The sequence below is a fragment of the Sinocyclocheilus anshuiensis genome, unplaced genomic scaffold (assembly GCF_001515605.1).
Source record: "Sinocyclocheilus anshuiensis isolate Anshui unplaced genomic scaffold, SAMN03320099.WGS_v1.1 scaffold1122, whole genome shotgun sequence".
Lineage (NCBI taxonomy): Eukaryota > Metazoa > Chordata > Actinopteri > Cypriniformes > Cyprinidae > Sinocyclocheilus > Sinocyclocheilus anshuiensis.
This window is the reverse complement of record NW_015536522.1, coordinates 80,923-94,032: the sequence shown is the minus strand read 5'-3', so window position 1 is coordinate 94,032 and position 13,110 is coordinate 80,923. Positions and strand designations below refer to the sequence as shown.

At 39.1% G+C, this 13,110-nt stretch overlaps 1 protein-coding gene across 1 annotated transcript in view; it reads right to left on the bottom strand.

Moving 5' to 3' along the window:
- Positions 1 to 13,110, bottom strand: part of slc22a21 (solute carrier family 22 member 21) — an 86,230-nt gene that overhangs the window by 13,223 nt on the left and 59,897 nt on the right. Inside the window, exons 3-5 of the mRNA XM_016493547.1 lie at positions 11,087 to 11,241; positions 8,980 to 9,151; positions 7,130 to 7,256 (exon numbers count right to left, since the gene is read on the bottom strand). Coding sequence (XP_016349033.1) covers positions 7,130 to 7,256; positions 8,980 to 9,151; positions 11,087 to 11,241 — 454 coding nt within the window. The remainder of the gene's footprint in view (positions 1 to 7,129; positions 7,257 to 8,979; positions 9,152 to 11,086; positions 11,242 to 13,110) is intronic.

Genomic DNA, 13,110 nt, shown 5'->3' with positions numbered 1-13,110 from the left:
AGAGAGAGAGAGAGAGAGCAAAAATGCCCTGATACCTTAGGACTGCGTATTTTACAACCGTGTCTAAATTAAGAATATTTATGTCGTCACGGTTAAATCCGAAGCATATGTAAAGAGGTCTCGTTGTTATTTAAACAATCCTCTTAAAAGAAAGCGTAACATTACGGCTGTAAAGACCTCGACTCTCAGATTACATCTGTGTAAACATGCCCGCTATGTTCTCCGGTACAATTTTCTGCAAGTTAGAATAGGAAAGATAGACGGTCGTGATCCTTGTAGCCAAACACTGTGTACCCAAAACACTGAAATGAAACAAGTCTAGATAATATTTAAAAACACGTGAATAAATGTAATATTATCTATATAATTAAAACGTTTCTAAACCCGGTCCGCATGAGGTTCGAATCGAGACCGCAAAATAATGGCTAGCTTCGCGGCATACTGGCACAGTCCACTGCATCGACGTCGTCCTCAGGATTTAGACAGACTTAGAAGGGGATACAGACTTAAGGATCTCGTTTGAGACGTTACTGAAATAACGTGAAGACATGGTTTCTCTGTTCCTCTGGTAAAATGTGATGGATTTCCCCATTTCTTTATTTATTCATTAAGCTAAACATTTTTTATTTTCATTTGAAAAAGAGAATAAGACACGGGGCGATTGAATGTGCACGTGTGCTTGCGTGAGAGAGAGAGAGAGAGAGAGAGAGCTTTTCCAGCTTAATTTTGGTAAACCTCTCATTTGAAGAATGGCTATGCTTGCCCTAGGAAGACTTTGTTTCACGGAAAAATGTAAGAGGAATATTATTTATTTATTTTTTATTGTTTTATCCCCCAATTTCATTAATAGTCATGTTACATATTTTATTTAAATTCTTTTATACAACCATCAGATTATATGTGTGGTCACACATATTATGATCTGTTCTCACAAACTGTTTAAAATTGTCTACTTATTATCGACCTTAAACCAATATCTTTCTCACATCTCCAATACAGTGAGAGAGAGAGAGAGAGAGAGAGGGTGAAAGAGAGAATCTGTTAAAATTGTTTATTTCATAGCTCTTTTCTGATTTTCCACAGAAGTGCCAGGGTCTATTTATCTAATCATGCCTCGGAATGCAAACGGACACGCAGACCCCAGATGGGCAAAGCCCCCGGATGAGGGAACGGACCATTAAAATCTTCAAAAACATTCTTCAGGTCTTCATTTATAGCCTGCCATCCTCTGAAACGGAAATACAGCTGAACAAACATCATTTTTCATCCCCGGAGGTCAAAGGTTGATGTCGGAATTTCACATATGCCGGTTTTCACATCTGGACAGGTCATGGGGTCAACAGAGCGTGGGTGGTCGCCATGTGGTGGGTGCGTGGGGGAGGGGGAAAGGTCACAAAGGTCAAAGCCATCAATCAAGTTGACATTTGCTGGCGGGTATCACTACTAACTTTACTGAAATATTATGAAAATACAAGTTCAACTCCTCTCATCATCATGCGCTCTTGTCTCTCTGTCAATTCCTCTTCGCTTGTTGCTGTATTTGCCTTGACCCTTATGGAATGAGAACACTGCTCAGCTCCAATCTTCTTGGGTAAAATTTGGAGAATATTTTCACAGCTTCATTCAGGTCGACTGCCATGTCATAGTGTGTATGGATGAGGGCCAGAGATGACGAGCGGTCCTCTCCCATGCTGCTACACATGAATGTGTTCAGTCTCCGGAGTGCTGCTGACCGTTCACATTCACATGAGCTGCCTGTCGGAGCACAAGCTACTTTGAGAAGCTTGAAGATGTTTGGGTAGATCAGCCTCAGCACATGAAGTTAACTTTTGTTCTGATGACTTGTTTTGCCTCTTCAGTTTCCAGCATTTCAGTTCCTGGTCAGTCAGCTCTGGTGAAGGTAAGTCATCTTGTTAAAGTTGTACCGCTTCAGAGATGTCCACTGTCACATTTGAGTTGCACTCTATAGATGGAATCAGACCCAGGAGTTTTGATGCGGTTACAGATGGCATGGTCTAGGAAAGGAATAGCCATGTTGTGATGACAGTAGTCCTTCACAGTTTCAGCAGGTACATTTTCTCTGTGTGTCTGCCTTCCAGCAGCCTGTGGTTGACAAGTAGGTTGCGCGTTGACTTGATCAGCCATCCTACTTGCTTGCTCGTAGATCTGTTTGAATCTTCCTCAACTGTCTCACATAGCTCCTTCTAGATATTCCTGACCTCATCTACAATGCTGAATGACTTGATGATGTCAACTGAGGTTCTTTCCTTCACTGTGATGCCTGTATTGTGGGACAAAACTTGATAGACGGTGAGGAAGGTCAGGATGAAACTGAAGTTTTAGAGCCCAGACATAGATTATAGGCCTCTGCTTTGTAGCACTGCCGTCCAGTGGTGACACTTGACTGTAATCTTCTGTATAGAGATCAAGTCCGATGACTTTTAAAGCATTAACAAAGATGAAGGCACTATAAAAGTGGTTGTAGGTGTCATGTCTTTTTTGCCCATCTTGTGTGACATATGTCAGTCAGGGGTTTCCTCTGTCCGGTAGAGTGTGCATCCTTATTTACAAGCTCCACGAATAGGTGTTCCCTCTTTGGATGTCAACATATTCTGTTACACCAAATACACAAAATAATGATCTTTAAAAAAGCATCATATGACCCCTTTAAATCCAATAACTTTCTCACATCTCCCATACAGAGAGAGAGAAAGAGCAAAATTGCCCTGCCTCGGAATGCAACTGGACACGCGGACCCCAGATGAGGGAAACCCCCGGATGAGGGAACGGACCATTAAAATCTTCAAAAACATTCTTCAGGTCTTCATTTATAGCCTGCCATCCTCTGAAACGGAAATACAGCTGAACAAACATCATTTTTCATCCCCGGAGGTCAAAGGTTGATGTCGGAATTTCACATATGCCGGTTTTCACATCTGGACAGGTCATGGGGTCAACAGAGCGTGGGTGGTCGCCATGTGGTGGGTGCGTGGGGGAGGGGGAAAGGTCACAAAGGTCAAAGCCATCAATCAAGTTGACATTTGCTGGCGGGTATCACTACTAACTTTACTGAAATATTATGAAAATACAAGTTCAACTCCTCTCATCATCATGCGCTCTTGTCTCTCTGTCAATTCCTCTTCGCTTGTTGCTGTATTTGCCTTGACCCTTATGGAATGAGAACACTGCTCAGCTCCAATCTTCTTGGGTAAAATTTGGAGAATATTTTCACAGCTTCATTCAGGTCGACTGCCATGTCATAGTGTGTATGGATGAGGGCCAGAGATGACGAGCGGTCCTCTCCCATGCTGAATGTGTTGAATGTGTTCAGTCTCCGGAGTGCTGCTGACCGTTCACATTCACATGAGCTGCCTGTCGGTACTTTGAGAGAAGATGTTTGGGTAGATCAGCCTCAGCACATGAAGTTAACTTTTGTTCTGATGACTTGTTTTGCCTCTTCAGTTTCCAGCATTTCAGTTCCTGGTCAGTCAGCTCTGGTGAAGGTAAGTCATCTTGTTAAAGTTGTACCGCTTCAGAGATGTCCACTGTCACATTTGAGTTGCACTCTATAGATGGAATCAGACCCAGGAGTTTTGATGCGGTTACAGATGGCATGGTCTAGGAAAGGAATAGCCATGTTGTGATGACAGTAGTCCTTCACAGTTTCAGCAGGTACATTTTCTCTGTGTGTCTGCCTTCCAGCAGCCTGTGGTTGACAAGTAGGTTGCGCGTTGACTTGATCAGCCATCCTACTTGCTTGCTCGTAGATCTGTTTGAATCTTCCTCAACTGTCTCACATAGCTCCTTCTAGATATTCCTGACCTCATCTACAATGCTGAATGACTTGATGATGTCAACTGAGGTTCTTTCCTTCACTGTGATGCCTGTATTGTGGGACAAAACTTGATAGACGGTGAGGAAGGTCAGGATGAAACTGAAGTTTTAGAGCCCAGACATAGATTATAGGCCTCTGCTTTGTAGCACTGCCGTCCAGTGGTGACACTTGACTGTAATCTTCTGTATAGAGATCAAGTCCGATGACTTTTAAAGCATTAACAAAGATGAAGGCACTATAAAAGTGGTTGTAGGTGTCATGTCTTTTTTGCCCATCTTGTGTGACATATGTCAAATCAGGGGTTTCCTCTGTCCGGTAGAGTGTGCATCCTTATTTACAAGCTCCACGAATAGGTGTTCCCTCTTTGGTCTGTAAGTGAAGAATATGATGTCAATCATGTTGCGCACAACTGGACAACGTTCAAGCAATGCCCATTACAGTGCATGTACACTGCCTAAGGTGCGTCCTTCTTGATCAGAGTCTGGATACCAATATTTTCATTGCTCATATTGCTGGCACCGTCATACCTCTGACCACTGCAATCACCAATGTCTATGTTGAGTTCAATCAGCACATCCTTAATTTGCGGTTGCAATGTGACTGCCTCTGATTCGTGGCAGACAGCAAATCTCCAGCAATTGCTCCCTGATATTTAGGTCTAAGATATTTAGATTTTAGATTTTGACTTCCTTCTTACTGTCCATAAGGACTGAGAATTGGTTCTGAGATTTTTCAACTGACTGGAGAAACAACATTTTTGACTGCAGCTAAGCAATATGCTTTTGTTGAATGGCTGCCTATTACCATGCTTTTCTTGTGCCATTTTGTGAATAGAGCATTGACTAACACTCCCATCTGCTTTCTCTCTTTGGCATTGACAAACAAGGCACAGCACACACAGAAGGCACCGTCAAGCTAGGAACTGTACACCAATCACCAGCCATATTCCTCCAACCACCCATGTTTGAATGCCCTATTGCAGCCAGCAAGGAACTGTGTTGGAAAAAGGATATGTTTAGAAGGCTTGTTGTGGTTCCTGAGTAAATGGTATTTCTGGCCAACAGACATCTTACGCACACTCTCTAAGATTTCTTCAACTGATTTTGTGGCCTGAAGGAAAAATCTTAGAAATATAAGTAAATATTACCCTGTTTGGCAGACTTTTTGGACATATGTTCAATATTCTGCAACAGTGAAGCTGCTGCTTGCTTTCTCTTCTGTGGATGTCATTGGTCTCACAGGTTTTGCTATGAGTAACGTCAGTTGCTGCGCAGTAGGTTGTTACATGTTGCAGGCAAGTTTAACACATTCATGGAAGGAGAATCAGTTTGGTTAGTTCGTTTGTAATTTTTTAATTTTAAAGTTTTATTTGGAGGTATTCGAATTCTGGATCTTTGGCAGTGAGGGTGGGTCATTTGAACAGGAATGCTCCAGTCACAAGTGTTCTTGAACTTCTTCGCTGCAGGCTCACGTTCAGCTGCCTCCATTTCTGAGTGGCACACATACATCTCAACATTCAATCAACAACTGATGCACAGATACAAGTCTCACCCTAGATTTTCCAATGATCATTTAAACTGTTCATAACAGGAGGAAAAGATCTGTCGCCACTTCAGTTTCATTGCATTTCATATTCCATAATATACTGCTGTTGTTGTTGTTGTTTTCATTTACTGCACATATTTATGTTTTCATGAGTCAAACATGTAAAGTAGGGTTGTCTCAATATCAGATTTTTCACTACACGATTATTGTGGCCAAAAGATTTCACGATAATGATGTATCACAATATCCATAGAGATCCCAAACATTTCTTTCTGCATGTTATTCAACTACAGCGATAGCGGGATGCTTTAGTCCATGTAAGGGATTTCCTGGAAGGTCATTAGTTTTATTACTCCTATGAGTCTCGTGTTTCTGTGGGTTTCTGTGCAAGTATGATTGAAACATAAATTACATGTTAAGAGTTTAGAGATGTGTGCTTTTCATTTTTAAATATCATGATTATCGGTATATATCACGACATCCCTAATGTAACATCTGAACTCTGGGAAAACTCTGGTTTATGAACTTTGGACTTTTTTTGGAAACAAAAAACCTATTCATTGGTATTTAAATGCTTGTTTCAACTATGATTCCTGGGTGTACTTTCATCTAATGGCATCATGCATCATACTTCCCCAATTATATATGGAAGATATATTTGGCTTTGTATCTTCAGCATCACACTACAGTATATGACACTGCATCTCAAAGCTCCAGACTGCTATTGATCCATGTAAGCCAGTGGTCAGCACCAGCTGGTTACTGGGGGAATTTTGGGGTTTTATTTGCTGCTGCCTCATTCATTCTGATGGCCTGGGAGTTTGCCAAGAACAGAACCATACTGCCAACACCAACATATAATTTAATCATCTATAAAGTACATATCATTATTATCTGAAGTGGTGTTAGTTTAGTAAGTATTTCACTATGTTACAGTATATAAATGTATTTTTCATAAAAGCTGTGCTGATGAAAAGGCATGTAGTGCATTTGTGACATGCCGTAAAAATATTGTAGGTTCAGTAGCAAAACTCTACTTGCAGCTACATTTCTGCTATGCCATACAGCAGAGTCATTTGTTACTGAATCTTGTTAACATTTTTTCCGATGCATGTGCTGCAAGTGTGAGATGGATGAAACAAGCCTAAATAATAGTATGTTTTCATAGTGCATTAAACTCTTTTAACTCTTTCCCCCGCCATTGACGAGTTATCTCGTCTTTTAGAAGACAACGCTTCCCCGCCAAAGACGAGTTTTTATGGCTTTTCGTGTTTTCACTGTTATACACTAGGGGGTGCTATTACACATCTTCTGAACGAGTACACAACCTCCCGAACAAAAACACATGTGTACAGGACGGAGAAACAAGCGATCTCTTACGTAAACAGATGCATATGAAAAATAATGTGATCATCAGCAATGGCAGCATATAAATGAAAACTGCATAATGTTACGGAGTAAAATGTTGATCCAGGAAGTGGTATATCTCTGTGCAAGCTTTGGAGGTGTTGATAGAAGTGATTTACTGGATTTATGCTTTGATACTGGCGGGGAAAGAGTTCACTAAAAACATCAAGGAAAATTCATTCCACATATGGCCCCTCTACTAGTAAGTAAATTTAGACTGGGTTCATCTGAAAATAAGAAAGGTTCAAGATCTTATGTCTCTGACAACCATATGAGCAGCTAAATGAGACTGTTCAAAGTAGCGTGAGTCATTTGAGAAGCACAGGCAGATGTGTGTTTCACCTGATTTAGGGGGAAAATGACATCAGGGGCATTTACCCCATTCATCTGGGCAGCCTTTCTCAGAATGGCCTCGGCCTCAACGACCCTCCCCTGAGACAGCAGCCATCGCGGAGACTCTGGAATAAACCTACAAACAACAACAACAACTATTGATAAATAATTAACCTCAATGATGAGAATGAGCTGTTAAAATCAAATAATCCAATGGGAACACTGTTAAAGGGATAGTTCACCCAAAAATAAAACTTCTGTCATTAATTACTCACTCTCATGTTGTTCCAAACCCGTAAGACCTCTGTTCATCTTCAGAACACAAATTAAGATATTTTTGATGGATTCTGACAGCTCTCTGACCCTCCCATAGACAGCAAGGGTACTGTTACGTCCAGTGACGTATTCACTTTTGTGTTATCTGTATTGTGGTATGGTTTCTTTTTGTTGTTGTTTCTCTCTCTCTGTCTCCTGCTTCTCTGGCTCCTCCCACTTTTTAAATTTTCCACTCTGGCAGGTAGCTGATTGCCATTTCCAGCTGCACCTGCTTACCAGCTGAGAAAGAAGTAGTATAAATGCTGAGCAGAACCATTCAGAAGATGAGAATCCTTCTCCAGGGCATGATCTGTGTCCTGCCCAGTCCATTTGTCGAAGCTGTGGTGCATCCTTTGGGGATCCGTATGGTTGTTGGTTTAAAATGTTGTTGCTTGTTTTCTATTGAAAGCTGATTCTATTGATCTGACAGCTCTCTGAACCTCCCATAGACAGCAAGGGTATTACCACGATCAACGTCCAGAAACGTAGGAAGGAGATCTGTAAACTAATCCATGTTCTGTGTCAGCTGCACCACTCGGCTGACACAGAACAACTTGCGCTGTTTGTGTTCAGTGGATATTCTCCAAAATAGCACCAGGGTGACACGGAGGAGACGAACCGTTGAATAAAGTCGTTTTTTTTTTTTGTTTTTTTTTTGCACACAAAGTATTCTCGTAGCTTTGTGTAATTACGGTTGAAAACCTGATGTCTCATGGATTATTTTACCGGTCTCCTTGCTACGTTTCTGGACGTTGATCGTGGTAATACCCTTGCTGTCTATGGGAGGATCAGAGAGCTGTCAGATTTCATCAAAAATATCTTAATTTGTGTTCCAAAGATGAACGGCGGTCCTACGGGTTTGGAACGACATGAGGGTGAGTAATTAATGATGGTTTCATTTTTGGGTGAACTAACCCTTTAATGTTGCCTGTAATGAGAAATTTCTTGTGATGTTCCTCATTTGTAAGTAACTAAATTAATGTTTCTGCTAAATAATGTAAATATAAATTTTCAGCTGTTTCTTGTCTCTTTATTTCACAAAAATAGTGGAGTTCAAAGTAAAATCATTTAGAGGGAGAGGAAAGGTACAATCCCAGACTCATCAGCCACATGGTGCCTTCTATGAGAATGCAAGAAAAATGTCATTTATCCAATGTCATTTATATTATTTTATTTACAACTTCTATGCATTTCAAATATTACATCACCTCTGTCTGTGATTATTACACAAATAAAAGCCATCCAAAACTCCCGTGGTGTTGCATTAGATTTATTTAAAAGCACATGTGGCTACGATCACAGTATTTAAACTGGTCCCATACAGAATTAAAGGAGAGCTGCTATTGGACAAAGGGTCAAGCATACTGGTAAACAGGACCTGAGTTTAGGTTTCATTTCTTAATGTTTGTAAGCATTTACAGGAATAAGCTGTCTTACTCAAATGTACATTTGTGTTCATTTTCACTATACATGACAGCCTCAAAGCAGTTATTCTCATGGCTGGTGTATTATTAAATAATATCTGAACCATTGCAAACACCTACCACCAAAGCAGCATGCAGAAGATACCAGGAATGGTGAAGACCAGTAGCAGCATTCTCCAGTCTCGCAAGAAGTAGGCAGCCAACGGAAGCATCATGTACCCGATTGAAAAGAAAAGGCACACGCCAAGAGTGGAGTAGATGTCACGAATGGATGGGCTAAATATTTCCATTCCTAGAGGAAGGGCATTTTTGGGAGGGGAAAAAAATGTACAATCTGATTTTACAAATCTACAATCTGAATTTTTTTCTGAGAATACTTTTAATGTAGATTCTAAAACAAAAACATGTATTGTGCAATTTTTAAACAACCTAAAAATGTAATAGTATAACACATTTTATAAATGTATAAATGTTCTGGCAGTCAACATGCTTGATTTGGATGGTATTCAGTCATTTTCTATGGAAGCTCATGTATACAGAATAGAAAATAGGGAAAAAAAGTAATTGAGACTTTTCATCTTGCAATTCTAACTTTTTCTGATAAATTTGGAGAAAATTGCTACATATATAAATAGACTTGCTACATATAAACTCACAATTCTGAGAAAAGCCAGAATTGCAAGATTAAAAAAAAAAACATATGTCCGATGTAAACAGAGGAATAAAGGTTGAGATGTAAACTCAGAGTTGCGAGAAAGTCAAAATTGTGCGATTAAAAGTCTGTTACCTTTTTCATTTTTCTTATCTCGTGACAGAAACAAGCTTCCATAATTTTCAATAATAAACTGTTTAAGACTGAAACCATAATACAATAATGTAAGGGAAACACTTTAGAATAATGGTCCGTTGTTAACAAGTAACTATGCAGGTAATACTATTAACTAATATGGAAGCAATATTAACTAAGCAGTAAGTAATAGCAAATTTAGAACAAAAGTAGTTCCTCATTAGGTGTTCAGTAATACTAAATAAAATATCTGCACTGGGAACTACTTGCTAACTATGACCAATTAATAAAGAATAACCAATTAATTACTAATCACAACAGTAACGTCTTAAAAGTGAACAATCGGGTTCTTTGTGGAAATTAATTTATGAATATGATATCCCCCAAATAAGCCAGCTACAGGTTGAAATTGTGACTACTACTCTTACCAAAGGATGGATGTTCTCTTTTTATTTCAAACAAAAACATAAAATAATAATAAAAATAATTCATTTAAAATTTTTAATAATTAGGAAGTGATTGAATTAGCTCAGACTCCAAAAGACCAATATATTTAGTGACAGTAGGCTGGGGAGGACTTTTCTTGAATATAAATAATGATGTTCTCTTGACAAAAACAATTCACATCCTTAATGAAGGCATCGACTGCATTTATATTGTGTTAAGCACAAAACCACATATTCCAGATTACAGTGTCTGGTAAAATATCACTAGTGCCTCACACAAATGTATGTGTCAGATATAAAATATGTTAAATTACTTATTAAATTACTTAGTAATTACTGAGTGGTTAAAGGGTTTTTTTTTTTCACTTTAAAATAATGGTCCAGATCGCTAGTAGTTCCTGCAGGCTGACAAGGTAACACTTGAGTAATTAGTGAGAGGCTAATGTATTTTTTACTTTAACGCTAAAGTGCTACTAAGGCCTGAGTAATATCTGAGTGACATTTTTATGTGAATTTTCATTTTTATTATTATTCTGTGTTTAAGTTTGAACATCCATCCTTTGGTAAGAGTAGTAGTCACAATTTTAAAATGTAGCCGACTTATTTGGCAGATATCAAATTCATAAATTAGTTTCCACAAAGAACCCAATTGTTCAATTTTAAGACGTTACTGTTGTGATTAGTAATTAATTGGTTATTCTTTATTAATTGGTCATAGTTCACAAGTAGTTCTCAATGCGGACATTTTTATTTAATAATTATCAAATATCTAATAAGGAACTACCTTTGTCCTAAATTTGCTACTACTTACTGCTTAGTTAACCTTGCTTCTCTATTAGTTACTAGTATTAAGTTAAGTGTTAATGTAGTACTACCTATTACTTCCTGCATAGTTATTTGTTAACAACGGACCATTATTCTAAAGTGTTACCAATGTAAGTCAGTGCTAATATAAACTGTACACTAAAAATCAGAGCACAACAAAAGTCTTTACCTAAAACAAATCCTGACACATAGTTTGATATTTGGCCCATTCCAACAATGAAAAACAACAAACAAAAAATCAGCCAAGATGGGGAGAAGACTTGAATGAAGGTGAATACTGTCTGAATCCCCATGGTAACAAACAGCACTTTTTTCCTACCAAACCTGAAAACCAAGAAGAAACAAGTTTATTTCAAATAGGCAACTAGAGTTATTCTGCTAAAAAAAAAATTAAGGGAACACACAGTATATCACAGTATAACACCGAGTCAGTTAAACATCAGGGATATCAATCTGTCCTGTTAGGAATCATAAGTGATTGTGAATCAGTTTCTCCTGCTTTGGTGCAAATGAAAATGAAAACAGGTGCACTGGAGAGTCAACAGCAGGACAATCCCCACAATGGCAATGGTTTTGCAGACATTCGCTCTCTCCTAACACTTCCCGACTGATTTGTCTCTAGTTTTGTGTTTTGTCACGCTCTTTGTGGCTACTCGTACATGATGCAGAACCAGCAGCCCGATCAGGTTGCACAGGTAGTCCAGCTCCTCCAGGATTGAGACACCGGGAGACGGGCCGGTATCTGCTGCTCTGTGTGAGGAGGAACAGGAAGAGCCCCACCAGAGCCTCCAAAATGACCTCAAGCAGGCGACTGGTGTGCATGTTTCTGAACAGAAAACAGACTCCATGAGGGTGGCATGAGCCTGACTGCTGTTAGGTAGCGGAATGAAATCCTCAGAGCGTAAAAGTGTAAAAACAATATTGAAAATGGATGAAGGGAATGCCTTTTGTTCACTTTCTGTATATAGTCTGTATAGTTCTGTATAATTTCAATAAAGGTGAAAGATATGTACAATTAGAAAGAGCTTTATTGCCAGCTTTGCTTTCACACACAAGGATTTTTTTTTTATTAAGCTTCCAGTGCACATAAAGTGGGGCAAATATTTAATTGATCCCCTGCTGATTTTGTAAGTTTGCCCACTTACAAAGAAATTAAGGGTCTGTAATTTTTATGTTAGGTTTATTTTAATGGATAGAGACAGAATACCAACCAAAAAATCCAGAAATAAAACATGATATAAAGGTTAGAGATTGATTTGCATTTCAGTGAGTGAAATAAGTATTTGATGCCTGACATTTCTGAGAAATTTTAGTCTCAGAAGAAGAAGAAGAACTAGATAAAAAAGTTCGTCAAGACAAACTTTAAGTTGGCTTGAGAAAGCCGGACCAGAAAGTTTGTAAAAGTTTGAAAATATTAAAAAGTTTAAGAAGTTTAAGAAGAAGTTTAAAAAGTTTTAATTTTGCTGGTTTTCAGTCTGAAATAGTTTGAAGTTTAAAGTAGTTTTAAAAGCTTAAAGTTTGAATGTTTTGAAAGCAATACAGTCTGTCAGAGATGATAGATAGATAGATGATAGGTGTTGCTATGTGGTTGCTAGGGTACATGGGATAGTTGCTAGAGTGTTGCTATGCAGTTGCTAGGGTACCGAGGGCAGTTGCTAGGGTGTTGCTTTGCAGTTGCTAGGGTACCCGGGGCGGTTGCTAAGGTTTTGCAATGCGGTTGCTAGGGTACCCGGGGTGGTTGCTAAGGTCCTCGGGGCGGTTGCTAGGGTGTTGCTATGCGGTTGCTAGGGTACCCAGTGTGGTTGCTAAGGTGTTGCTATGCGTTTGCTAAGGTACTCGGGGTGGTTGCTAGGGTGTTGATATACGGTTGCTAGGGTACCCGGTGTGATTGCTAAGGTGTTGCTATGCAGTTAAGACTTTTTCTATGTACAAAAAAGGCCTATTTCTCTCAAATATTCTTCACAGATCTATCTAAATCTGTGTTAGTGAGCACTTCTCCTTTACCGAGATAATCCATCCACCTCAAAGGTGTGTGTGATTATTGCACAGGTGTGCCTTAGGCTGGCCACAATAAAAGGCCACTCTAAACAAACAAACAATATTTGAGAGAAACAGGCCTTTTGTTTACGTTTATATTTTTGTTCAGTGTAGATAGATAGATAGATAGATAGATAGAAAGTCAGATGATAGATA